Here is a 12,412-nt window from a genome sequence, read left to right on the forward strand (position 1 = left end):
TGTCCCCAGGAGACACCAGCTCCCCCGGCCCCGCCCCGCCCCTGCCCTGACAGCTTTTCCTGTCTGCCTGTCTCCCCAGAGAGCAGGCAGGTGGGCTGGAACCTCTGCAGGCCACAGCATCCCCACGGACTCGAGTAACGCTGGTTTGATTCGTCTTGGTTCTTACGGTTACCTCACGTGTACAGCAAATGATCTGGGCGTTCTGTTGACATTAGTGATGTCAGGTTTCCTTTTAAACTACTTTTTTCATAAGAATCAATTTAAAAGAAAAACTATGTGAAAGGATACAAGGGTTACCTGGATGTGACTGGACCCGGGAGGGCAGCATAGGGAGGGGGCCGGGAGGTGAGGAAGGGCTGGCGGAGGTGCGGGTGTCCAGCAGCTGCCCTGGCGGCCAAAGATGCCCGTCCAGAAGCAGGGGCTTCGAGTGTTGCAGGGGAGTGTGTGGCAGAGAGAACCAAAATATCAGAACTAGTTTTCCCGCTAATCCCTTTGCATATTATTTCCCACTTAATCCTGAAAACAAATCCTAACCCTAATCCTTTCTGGTAGGAATGACTACGCCCTGCACAGAGGGGGAGCCGGAGACAGGAGCCTCACGGCAGTGAGTGGCAGAGCCACGTTCAGACCGGGTCACTGGCTAGAGCCAGCTCAGTCCTGGGGTGCGCCGGGAAGTGTGCCAGCAGCTCTCAGCCAGGGGTTGGTTTACCCAGGCCCTTCACTGGGGTTTTAGAAAAGTCAGTGACACTTTAAAAAGCAGTGTTAGGGGTACATGTGGGGTAGTGGGGTGATTGCAGAGGAGGTCCGGGCCACCTTCTGCTGGTGGGAGGCCTTGGGTCTTGTCTTGAACAGCCCATGTGCAGTGTCCAGACCAGGAGTCTGGAGCCAGGCTGGACGGAGGTGTTTTTCTAGAAGTATGACCTCGGACAGGTCATTTCACGTTCGTGCAGAGGTTTCCTCTTGTATCAAATGGAGATTTTAATAGGATTGTTGGGAGGCAAATGAAATATTTGTGTTGTATTTTGCTCTGTGCCTGACATATAATATATGAAAGCCTTTTTTCTTTTTCTTTTTTCTTTTTAAAAAAATATAGTACCGGTAGAGTGAATGAAATAGGGCAGCAAGCCTTAAAGAATTCAGTCAGGGGATTTCATTTGTCTAGACTCTTCTGACTGTCTGTGACAGGAAACTCAAACCGAAATAGTTTAAATAAAACAAAGGAATATTTTAGCTCTTGAAACCGAGAGCCCTGGCAGGATTTGTGTCGTGCTCCTGTGTTACAGGGGCGCATACAGTGTCAGCAGGACCTGGTTTCTCAGTGGCAGTCTGGGCTTTGGCTCGGTGCTCCCCTGGGGTGGCAAGATGACAGTTCCAGCCCTGCAGCCCCCAGGGTCAAGTCTGTGGGGCACGTGCTCGGGTCTGAACGCCCCTCCAGCAGGGGGATCACACGGCTGATTGGCCAGGCCCCAGTCATCTGCCTCCCAGTGTCCCAAGAGCCTGAGTGCTCCGGAGCCTCATGGGCTGAGAGTGGAGAGCAGGCGGCACCTGCAGAAAAGCGGGGTGCTGTTGCTGAAAGAGGTGGATGGAGCCTAGGCAGCCAGACCCCGCACAGGTCCTGCAGGAGTGACAGTCACGTGTGTGTGTGCCTTCCTGGCCTGTCCACTGAGCTGTTTCGAGGTGTGTGTCGGAGGATACAACCCGGGCTTGCCTGGGGTCCTTGAGGGCAGCTGCTGTGATCTGGAAGGAGGTCACACTGGGATGTGAGTGAGGACGTCGAGAGGAAACGAGGCTACACGGCTGTGTGGCCCGCACTGAGCCTCAGTGTCCCCAGCTGTCAGGTGGGCGCCCTGGACCCGCCTCCTGTGCAGGACTTGGGGATGATTCTGAAAACACCTGGAAAGGCGCAGAGGTCTCGCCACCTTCAGTTCCGTTTAGGACGTTTGGTAAAATTAAGTTTATGATTACAAACCTTCTCATAAAGAAAACTCCAAGCCCAGATGGCCTCGCCTGTAAATTCTGTGCAACATTTAAGGAAGAACTAGTACAAGTTCTCTATAAACTCTTTCAGGAAAGAGAGACGGAACAATCATTTCCTAGCTCATTTTTGAGGCCAACGTTACACTGATTGCAACCCAGAAAAAATCATTACAAGAAAAAGAAATCCACAGACCCAAAGCACAAAATGCCTTAATAAAATACTAGCAAATCCAGTCCAGAAAAATATCCAGAAAAAAAGGGTAATGTACCCCGACTGGGGTGGATCCTGGGAATGCAAGGTTGGTTTAACATTAGCAAAAGAATCAGTGTAAGTCACCACATCAACGGAATGAAGAAGAAAAGCCGTATAGTCATCTCTATAGGTGCAGAGCATTCAATGCCCGTTCATGATAGAAATTTGAAGCAAATTGGGAGTAGAAGAGACTCCATACCTGATACGGGACATGTACAGAAACTCGTGTCAGAGTCTTATGCTAGAGCAAGGGAGGGAAGAAGTGAACAAGCCATAGGCTCTGCCCTCATGCTCAGGCTCTGGGGAAAGTTGGACGGGAAAGGGATCACTGCCAAGCCCTTGTCTTGGGGCCTTTGCCCTTTTGCCCTGAAGTCTCCTCCCGGACTCCAAAGACCCAGGCCTCCTCTCCTCAGAGATGTGTGGGTCTCTGCCCACACGGCCCCCTCAGTGAGGCTTCCTCTCACCGTCCTGCTGAAAGCTGCAGCCTCCCCGTCCCTGCTTTGTGTTTGTCCGTCGCCCTGTTGTCTGAGATCCCACATTCACTCGCTCATTTTGTTTATTCTTGCTCTCCTCCCACTGAGATGTGAGCTCTGTGAAGGGAGGACTGATGTACGTCGTGTACCTTGTTGTATCCCTGGCCCTTAGAACGGTACGTGGCACGTTGCACCCAGTGTACCTAACCCAATCAATATGGATTCAGTGAACGGATGAGTGACTGCACATGCGTTAGGGACCCTAGGAGGCCCAGTGGTGCTGTGGCAGCTGAGAGGAGGCTCAGGGATGGGTCCATGGAAGAGGTACCATTTGCTCTGAGCCACGAAGGCTGGGCCGCGTGAGAGCTGGTGAGAAGGGCACGTGAAGTGGAGGGAACAGCATAAGCAAAGGAACGGAGGCAGGGAAGAGGGGAGATGCTTCTGAGAGCAGAAGTTAGGCTTGAAGTCAGGTGGCTCGGGATCTTGCCAGCCATGCGACCTTGGGCCAGTAACCCGGTCCTGGACCTGCGTCTTTGCTCATGGCCCTGAGGATATCTGCTGTAGAGGCCCTCACCACAGGGACCCGGGCAGGCTTCATGCAGGGAAGAGGATGGACAGGGGGAAGCATAAGTGATCACAATATGGAAGGACCTGCATTTTCTTCCTTTCTTTAAAAAGCAAAGTTCTTGTGGTCAGAATCTCAGCAAACACTGCAGCTTCCTGTGCGCGAGGCCCTGTGATAAGAGCTTTATGTGTATTTATTGTGCACCCCAGCTCTTTGCAGCAGGAACTATGTTTATTCCCATTGTGTAGATGAGGAGACGGAGGCCCAGAGAGGTTAAATCGTTTGCTCAAGGTCACACAGCTGGTGAGTGGCAGCCCCTGGTGTCTCACCACATCCCCTTGCAGCAGACACCAACAGGAGAGGACTGAGTGCGGCCATGTTGCCGTTAGCACGTGCTACGTATCACACGGCGCCAGGGCCCCAGGGGCACCTTGGAGTCTGTGCTGTGGACCTTGCGGAGTGCTGGTGAGTGGGGAGGGTGGGGCAGGCATACTGACCAGCTGCTAGATGTGTGGAAGAACTGGTCTGTGCGTGGAGCAAAACTCACCATTTCTGAGGAGTAGCAGTTAATTTAAACTGCGGGCAGAGGCCAGCTCTTCAGAAAAGCCACATAAGCCGAATGTGATCTGTATCCAAGTGGACTGGGCTTTTGGAGCAGGGGCCCTGGCTGCGGTGGGTGGCAGGTGACAGTGTGGGTGTGTGAGCTGTCAGCCCGGTGTGCAGACACTGCTGCTCTGCTTGGTTAGTGCCCGCCTGTCTCTTGGCCCTGCTCCGCCACCGTCCTGCCCGAGGGTCTGAGGAGCTGCTGCGTGGAGGTGTGCGGCCCTGAGCCTGGATGGCTCGGCGCCGTGTCCGCTCTTGTGGCACACGGTGCATTTTTCATCATTTCCTCCGTTCCTCACGGTGGGTCCTCTCAACCAGCCAGGGGACTGTCCGGTTTTTAGGGCTCCCGATATCAGTGCAACAGGCTGCTTTGTCCTTGCTTTTCCGGAAACATTGGAAAATGGCAGCTGCTAGACAGACTCAGCCCAGAGCAGGCGTGGCCCATGTGGTGGGGCTCAGTCTGTCTCCCTTGACCCCACACTCCCCACACTGTCACGTGAATGCTGTTTCCTTCCCAAACTGCGGTCAGCTCATGACACTGTCAGAGCTTTGCCTTTTTAAATGTACTGTCTATACTAGGATTTACTTACTGTTTTCTTCAAAACAACTCACATTTGTGAACATTGATATTATCTTAACATTTTTGAGCTTGTGACTTTGATGTATTTGTTTTTCCTAAAACACTTTAAAATAAATGTATAATAATTAAAAGACAGAGTCAATTAAAAAATAGTTCATCTGTGCATCACTCCCCTCTGGTGTGGTGTGTATCACACTTTGGGGAAAACACTCATGTGGTGGGAGAAGTATCTGACCTGGAGTCACACAGACCTTGCTGTGATCCCTGCTCTGCCACTTAGAGCTGTGTGGCTTTGGGGAAATTACTCAACCTCTCTGAGCCTCAGTTTGATGTTCGCAGATAGGCTTGCTGGAAGATTCAGTAATCTGATGGATATAAGTATTTAGCTCTGGGCTTAACACATGGTGGACACTCTTCTCAGTTCCCTTCTTCATTTTCTACACCCTCACTATGTGGGGGATCTCCAGAGAAACAGAACCAATAGGAGATTAGGTAGGTAGGTAGACAGACAGACAGACAGACAGACAGATAGATAGAGACGAGATTTGTTATAAGGAATTGCCACATGCGATTATGGAGGCTGACAAGTCCCAAGATCTGCAGGGTGGGTTGAAAGGCTGGAGACCCAGGGGAGCCAGTGGATATAGTTCCTATCTGAAGGCTGGCTGACTCAAGACCCGGGAAGTGCTGATGTTTCAGTTCAAATTTGAAGGCAGGCGGGCAGGAGGAATTCTCTCTTACTTGGAGAAAATTAAGTCTTTTTGTTCTATTCAGGCCTTCAACTAATTGGTTGGGGCCCGCCCACATTGGAGAGGGCAATCTGCTTTACTCAGTCTACTAGTTGAAATGTTAATCTCATCCAAAAACACCCTCACAGAAACACCCGGAATAATGTTTGAACAAAACAGCTGGGTGCCCCATGACCCAGCCAAGTTGACATAAACTCTCCTCCAGCACACTCTTATTTTTTAATAAAACATAGTCCCTGGATATCTCCATGCTTGCCAGACATGAGGTGCCTCTGCCTGTCATTGCCTCTCATCTCCTCCTGCACCCGTCGTCTCTGTCTGCCCAACTCGGTAGAATTAACCACCGTGTCTGTGAAGAATTACCCATCCCCCCTTGCATAGAAGGCGATTCTTCTCGTGCCAGATCCTGGAAGCAGGAACATTCCAGAATTGCAGCGTGTGGCCAGCTCTTCTATTCCCAGCCCAGGGAAAGGCCAGGCTGAAGCTCCAGGGGCATCTGTAGGGTTTTTTTGAGGCCCACGCTGGAGGGCTGTGAGATGTGGAGACAGCACGTCTGTGTAGCCAAGAGGTGACTTGAATAGCAGAAGACGTCAAGCTTGGGCTTGGAACTCCTGTGTCCTGGCCCTTCAACCAGTCCCCTCTTCCTTCTGAGCCTCAGTTTACTTCCCTGTAAAATGAGGCACAGCAGTAGCTCTCTAAGTTGCATCCAGTGTTAGGGGGAAAATACTTTTATTTCGATGTTAGAATGATACAGACGAGAACAGAGAATAATATAGGAATACCCATATTGCTACCATCAGAATTAGCCGTTAACAATTTACTTTTGTTCCCAGTCTGCTGTTTTGGTAAGAAATCAAACCTCACAGGTAAAGCGGAAGTCCCCTGTGCTGCCCCCTCCCAGTGCCGTGTCCCCCGCCTCCAGCGTCTCCGTTCTGAGTCCTGTGTATCCTTCCCTGTGGAATTCCCGACAAACTATTTCAAATGTGCTTTTTCACCCCAAATTCCACTCGAACCTCACCATGATGGGGACACTGTCAAAGATTGCTAGATTCTGTGATTCTTCTGTGCCTCTGAAAGGTCCCACTAAGGCAGAAGGGCCTCAGCATGTCCTGGAAGGCGTCAGGTGACTGGAGAGAACGCTCTGCTCGTAGCGGAAACACCGCCTAGACTGTCAAACCCTCCTGAGGTGGTCGGAAGGAGCCCTTCCAGCTGCAGATGCAGCGTCCTGGAGCATCCTAGAGCCGGGAGAAGACGCCCACATGAAACGGGGCGGGGGATGTGGCCCGGCCTATTCACGCCTGGCTGTCTGCAGCCTCTGCTGCTGGGGTTTCTCAGCACTTGCGCGTTTGTCCTGAAGTGCTTTCCAGGGCTCCTGCGACCCTGTGAGGAGGAGTCTCCCTCCCATTGCACAGAGCTTATCGGGGTGGTGGGTGCAGGGATTCAAGCCCGCTCCAGGCCGGTGATGGGGGCTGATGCCCCTCCGTAGGATCCTGCTGTCTCCGGGCTGCAGGCCTGAGGGTGGTGAGGGCGCCTCCTTGCCGGGCAGCTGCAAGGTCAGGCTTTGTCGCATCTCCAGGCTGCACTTACTGCTGCTGTGTCAGCCCTCAGTGCGACGACGAGGGACTGACGGTGCTCGGCATCTGCCAGCTCCCGAGCCAGCCCCGGGCAGGGATTAGATGTCCACAGCGCGAGTGGTGAATTCAGAGGACTGCTTGCCCACCTGGCTCTCCACCTGAAGGCCAGCCCCGCCCCCACGCCCCCCCGCGGCTATGGGCGCTTGAAATGCAGCCGGGGCTACGTGCTGGCGTGATGACACGTGGGCGCTGTTGGGTTAAGTAGTCTGTAGTGTTAAATTAATTTCACCTGTTACTTTAAATATGGGTTTTTATTAGAGACTTTAAAAAATAGGGAAGAATTGGCAAAGCACAGAGGACTTTTAGGGCAGTGAAACCACTCTGTGATACTACAGTGTCACTATAAATTTGTCCAAATCCACAGAATGTACAGCCCCAAGGTGAACCGTCGTGTAAACCATGAACTCTGGGTGATGACCTGGTGTCAGTGTAGCTTCTTCACTTGTAACGTGCACCACCCTCTGGGGATGTTCGTGTGTGGCGGCAGAGGGGATATGAGAAATCTCTCTACTTTCCCCCCTCAACTTTGCTGTGAACCTAAAACTGCTCTAAAAAACAAAGTATTAAATTAATTTCACCTGTTACTTTTCAAAAATAAGGCAGGTAGAAAATTTTGTGATTCGAGTTATGTTTCAGTTGGAGACGGCTGCTTTAGGGCCTGTATCGGTGTTTAACGTAACCCTGCACCTCAGTGGGCACAGAATACGAGGTGCCGTGTTTCCAGCCGGCTCGGAAAGCTGCCAGGCCATCGCAGCGGCCGTCCGCAGAAGGACTGGGGGACGCGGGAGGGTCCATTGTGCATTCTCTGGGTTTGGACAGATGTCCTGTATGATGTGTGTTATCGTTACAGTGTCACACAGTCTCACTGCCCTAAAAATCCTCTGTGCTCTGCCTGCTCGTTCCTCCAATCCCCCCTTTTTTTCTTTAGTTTTTAATTTTGGAAAAATTTGAGATTTACAGGGAAGTTGCACAGATAACACAGAGAGTTCCTGTATGCCCTTCACCCAGCTTCCTCTGAAGTTAACATCTTACATAACTAGTACATTTGTCCAGATGAAGAAGTTGACCTTGGTACCTGACTGTTCCCTACTCTCTAGGCTGCCTGGATCTCACCAGTTTTCCCACCAAGTTTCCTTTTCTGTTCCTGGATCCAAGCCAGGACCCCACACTGCAATTCTTTGTCCTGCCTCCTTGGTCGGTGTGATCTGAGTTTTCTCATTTGTTCTTGTGTCCACAGTGAGTGTGTGTGTGCATGCATGTGGGTGTGTGGGAGGGGAGGGTTAATGCCCTTTGAAAACCATCCTGGAGTCTCAGAGCTGCTGCCTTAAAAGGAGTCTGTGTCTCGCTTGGTGTGGGGCGTGTTGCCATGGGCCCCTTCTCTCACCCTCTTGTCTGGGTGTGTGCTCCTGTCCGCTTGGTTGTCTTCCCGTAGTCTCTGAAAAGCTCTTTTCTCAGAAGAGCTCTCTCCATGAGGAGACCACAGAGGTCTCTCCTCTGTCCTTAGCAGAGGGTGAGGCTGGTTTCCGTGCACTTGCAGTGGAGGCACTGGCCCATCGCCGGGTGCCTGCCAGGGCACCTCCATCTCCTTGACCTCAGAACCTGCTGTCTCCTTGACCTCAGCACCTCCATGTCCGTGAGCTCAGCACCTCCATGTCCGTGACCTCAGCACCTCCATGTCCGTGACCTCAGCACCTCCATCTCCTTGAGCTCAGCACCTTCGTCTCCTTGAGTCCCAGGGCTCAGATCGCACTGGCCTTTCTGTTCTTGGAGCACACCCAGCTGCTTCCTACCTGGGGGCTCTGCCTGAAACACCAGATCTTCTCATGCTGTTCATGGAGAGGCCGCCCTGAGCGCCATCTGCAGATCCCACTGGCGGCACACACTCTCCTCCTGCTTTCCATGCAGAACCCGCTCTGCTCGTGCCCGCTCGCTCCACTCTCTCCTCGACCCAGGAACCCGGCCCTCCGTCCTGTTTTAAGGCCTGTCTCGCCGTGGGAAGTCATGTCATAGATTTTACTGATCATTTGTCTGTGTGTTCATCTGCCTTTCTCCCCACTTCAGCGTAATGTCAGCTCCGTGCACACGGGGACCGTGACTGTGGTCGTCGTTCCAGTTGGTCATCCCCAGCTTTTGTAGACCTATTCGGGGAGGGAAGCTAGCGTCTGGGAGCCTGCTGTGTGCCAGCCTGGCTCGGGGGCAGCAGGGAGACACGGCGTCTCCTCACCAGACTCCATAGCGGTGTCCCCGCTGATAGGGAATTATTTCCAGATCCACAGGATAGTCTTGTAAGGCGACTGTCCACTGAGCGCTGAGGTTGTTTCCCAGTGTTCAGACTCTGTTTGGTTTGCTCAGTGGGGGGTGTGTGGCGGTCCCCACCCTCAGGTCGTCGTGCTCCTGTTAGAGGGGCCTCGCTGGGCCCCATCTCTCCTCCGGGTCTGAAGGTGGTGGAGACTGCCCGCCTCGACTCTGTGCGTCTGGGACAGAGCCTGGGTGAGGAGCCGCAGCTTTGGCTTCTGGTCCCAGCTCTGCCTCTTGGGGTGGCTCCAGAGAGTAAGTTCTCGTCTTCTCCCTGCAGGTCCTCGACCCGGCCGGAGGTGGCCAGCGTTGAGCCGCTGGGCCCGGACGAGCAGCAGTGCTCCCAGAAGGCGGTGGTGCAGGCCCGCCCGTCCCAGCCCGCCCGCCTGACGAGCATCGTCTTCGCAGAGGACATCAGTAAGGGCTTCAAGTGCCGTGTGACCCCTGGCGGGGACGAGAGATGGGAAATACCCCCTTGAGACCTCCGCCCACAGGCCTGCCCAAGCCCGTGGCAGTGCTTTCTCTGTCTCTTGTTGGGTTGGAGGCCGCCCAGGCGGGGGGTGGGGGCGCCGAGCAAGCAGCACCCTCCCTGGTCCCTCCTGCCAGCACTTTGTGCTGGTTTCCCTCCCACGGAGGCTGGCTTTCACGTCTAAATTACTGTTTATCACCCAAAACACTCTTTAGTGGGTAGCCAATCAAAATGAAGGTGGTTGTTGCAATCCTTTCACTTCCCCACATTAATTTGCCATATTGTGGTTGTAAAATGCTTAAGAAACAGTGAAGAAAATTTCTCATCATGCTTTTCCCCACTAACATATTTGAAAAATTTTCCATTTCATCATGGAATTATTATTATTATTATTATTATTGTTTTTGTGTGTGAGGACGATTAGCCCTGAGTTAACATCCGTTGCCAATCCTCCTCTTTTTGCTGAGGAAGATTGGCCCTGGGCTAATATCTGTGCCCATCTTCCTCTACTTTATATGTGGGATGCTGCCACAGCATGGCTTGATAAGTGTGGTTGGTCTCCGCCCAGAATGCGAACCCACAAACCCCGGGCCGCCAAAGCAGAATGCGTGAACTTAACCACTGTGTCACCACGCCAGCCCCATCATCGTGGAATTATTTTTAGTGGCTGAATACTCGTCTTCACAGCAGGTTGTCCTTGAAGCATTCTCTTATATGGGCATTTAGAGTGTTTTCAGATGTTTGTTTCAGTGTTCTATGAAAAATAAATATTTTTATAGAGAAGAATTTGGGTTTTTTTAGGTTATGTCCTGCCAAAGAAGGATCCCAGTTTTACTGGGTCACAGCATATGAATATTTTTCAGGCTTTTGACAAATGGGGCTGCATTGCTCTCTAACAAAATCCCATTAACAGTGCACAGGTAGTTTTATGTGGGGCCTGGAGAGTGGTCAGAATGATTTTGTGTCACATGCTGTTACTTTTACACTAGAGAATCCTCCAGATGATGTATCCATTTATGTATCTTCTTTATGGAGCGAGTGAAGGCTCTGGGCGCATGCCCTTCTGTTCTGTAGTATGGTTGACAGTCTTGTGTGGAAACTCCAGTGAGAACAAGCTCCAGCTGTAGTTCCTGATCTCGGTGTCGGGACAGGCTTCAGAACAGTGTTACCTGTTTGGATGCTAACTCGTCACACTGGAGCCCTCGTCATTTAACTCAGTGGTTACCCCCTGAACAAAATTAGATTTTCCGGGAGGAGTGTTTTGCACACAGCTGTAAATGCTGCTGCTCACGTCGGAAAAGTACAAGATGGGCAGCGACCTTGCCTCCGAAGCCCCTGCTTTCCAGAAGTCCGGCTCACCTGCAGAAGGGCCGTGCGTGACCAGCGGCTTGGCTCCTGGGTTAATTGGGCTCTTCCCGCCCCGTTTTGGGGGTTCTGTTGATCACTCTAGTCTTTGCCAGAGTGTAAGACAGCCTGGCCTGTGAGGCCCTGGAGGTGGGGTGGCAGTCGGGGGCCGCCCTCCATGCTGACCCCTCCATTCCCGTCCCTCCAGCCACCGGCCAGGTCCTGCGCTGTGACGCCATCGTCGACGTCATCCATGGCATTCAGATCGTCTCCACCACCCGCGAACTCTACCTGGAGGACTCTCCGCTGGAGCTGAAGGTCCGGGCTCTGGACGCTGAAGGTGGGATGTCCACCTGGCAGTCTCTGTTTCTCTCTCCCCTCGTGTCTGGCCCTGCTGTTCTCCACGGAGGGCTGCGTCAGCCAGGATGGTGCAGTTGGTGCCAGGGGCGGGAGACGTAGATGAGGTCGAGACCACCTCTGAGGTGGACCCGCGGCCCTCCATGGCAGCAAGGCCGTGGCCACTTCTCGGGTGCACTGGCCTCTGCGGCAGGGCCTGCGTGTTGCGAGCGTTAACAGCCCCTGGAGGCCAGCTCCGTGCCTGTGCACAGGGCTCTGCGTGGTCAAACACGTCTTTGAGAAGCCAACATCTGGGTGTCTGGGCAGTGACAGGACGCTGGGAGGGGCTCACTGGGTCACACGCTGTAACAGTGAGAGGCATTCTCCTTGCTCGGCGTTGAGGGCTGGTGTTGGCTTCCGGATCCAGACTGCAGAGTGTGTGGGGGTGGGGTGGGGCAGGGGGACGACATGTCTGGGTCCCTTGCACCATCCCTCACTTCTCCACCAGAGTCGAATGTCAGCTTCTTCAGGCTGGGATTCTTAGAAACCTGTTCTGATGGTAGGCAGTATCTTGGCTGTAGCCTGACCTGTTGGTAATGGAACAAAGGGAAAGTGTGTAGGTTAAGATTCTTGTTGAAGAAAGTAAGTCAGGCAAAAGACGTCTTTCAGACAAGGGATCTTCCAAAACTTTGAGTCCACTCCTTGTCTTTGAAATCTTCCCTGACCTTTCCAGGCCCAACCCACTTTTAAAAGAAGATTTTTTGAATCAGGGTTTCTTAGCCTAGGTAGTATGTGAATTTGGGGCCAGATAATTCTCTGTGGTAGGCTGCCACAGGTAAGGCTGCCACTATGGTACGGGATGTTTCGCAGCATCCCTGGCCTCTACCCACTAGATGCCAGTGGAACTCCCCAAGTCGTGACAACCAAAAATATCTGCAGCCACTGCCAATGTCCCTCGGGGGCAAAATCACTGTTGTGGAGCGTTTGTCGGATCCTTTCTTCCTCTGTGTATTCGTTCATCAGAGAAGCTGCCTGACTCTCGGAACCATTTTCTGATCTGTGAAATTCAGACAGTGATGCTTACCTGAGAGTTGTGAGGATTTGGTGATAAGTGTGTAGAGGCTTTTATACTGT

At 52.6% G+C, this 12,412-nt stretch overlaps 1 protein-coding gene across 8 annotated transcripts in view; it reads left to right on the forward strand.

Annotated features, from left to right (window-relative positions):
• LOC131420539 (nuclear pore membrane glycoprotein 210-like) overlaps positions 1-12,412 on the forward strand; it is a 109,832-nt gene that overhangs the window by 5,915 nt on the left and 91,505 nt on the right. For 7 of the 8 annotated variants that reach the window (XR_009223567.1, XM_058566669.1, XM_058566678.1 and 4 more), the window contains exons 2-3: positions 9,410-9,546; positions 11,151-11,282. Coding sequence is in view for 6 of the 8 variants with exons in the window: in XM_058566669.1 (XP_058422652.1) it covers positions 9,410-9,546; positions 11,151-11,282 (269 nt within the window). In the remaining 2 variants the exon portion in view is untranslated. Of the gene's footprint in view, positions 1-9,409; positions 9,547-11,150; positions 11,283-12,412 lie in introns of those variants that run through there. The other variant, XM_058566685.1, reaches the window with a different exon arrangement.

This window comes from Diceros bicornis, chromosome 2 (assembly GCF_020826845.1).
Source record: "Diceros bicornis minor isolate mBicDic1 chromosome 2, mDicBic1.mat.cur, whole genome shotgun sequence".
Classification (NCBI taxonomy): domain Eukaryota; kingdom Metazoa; phylum Chordata; class Mammalia; order Perissodactyla; family Rhinocerotidae; genus Diceros; species Diceros bicornis.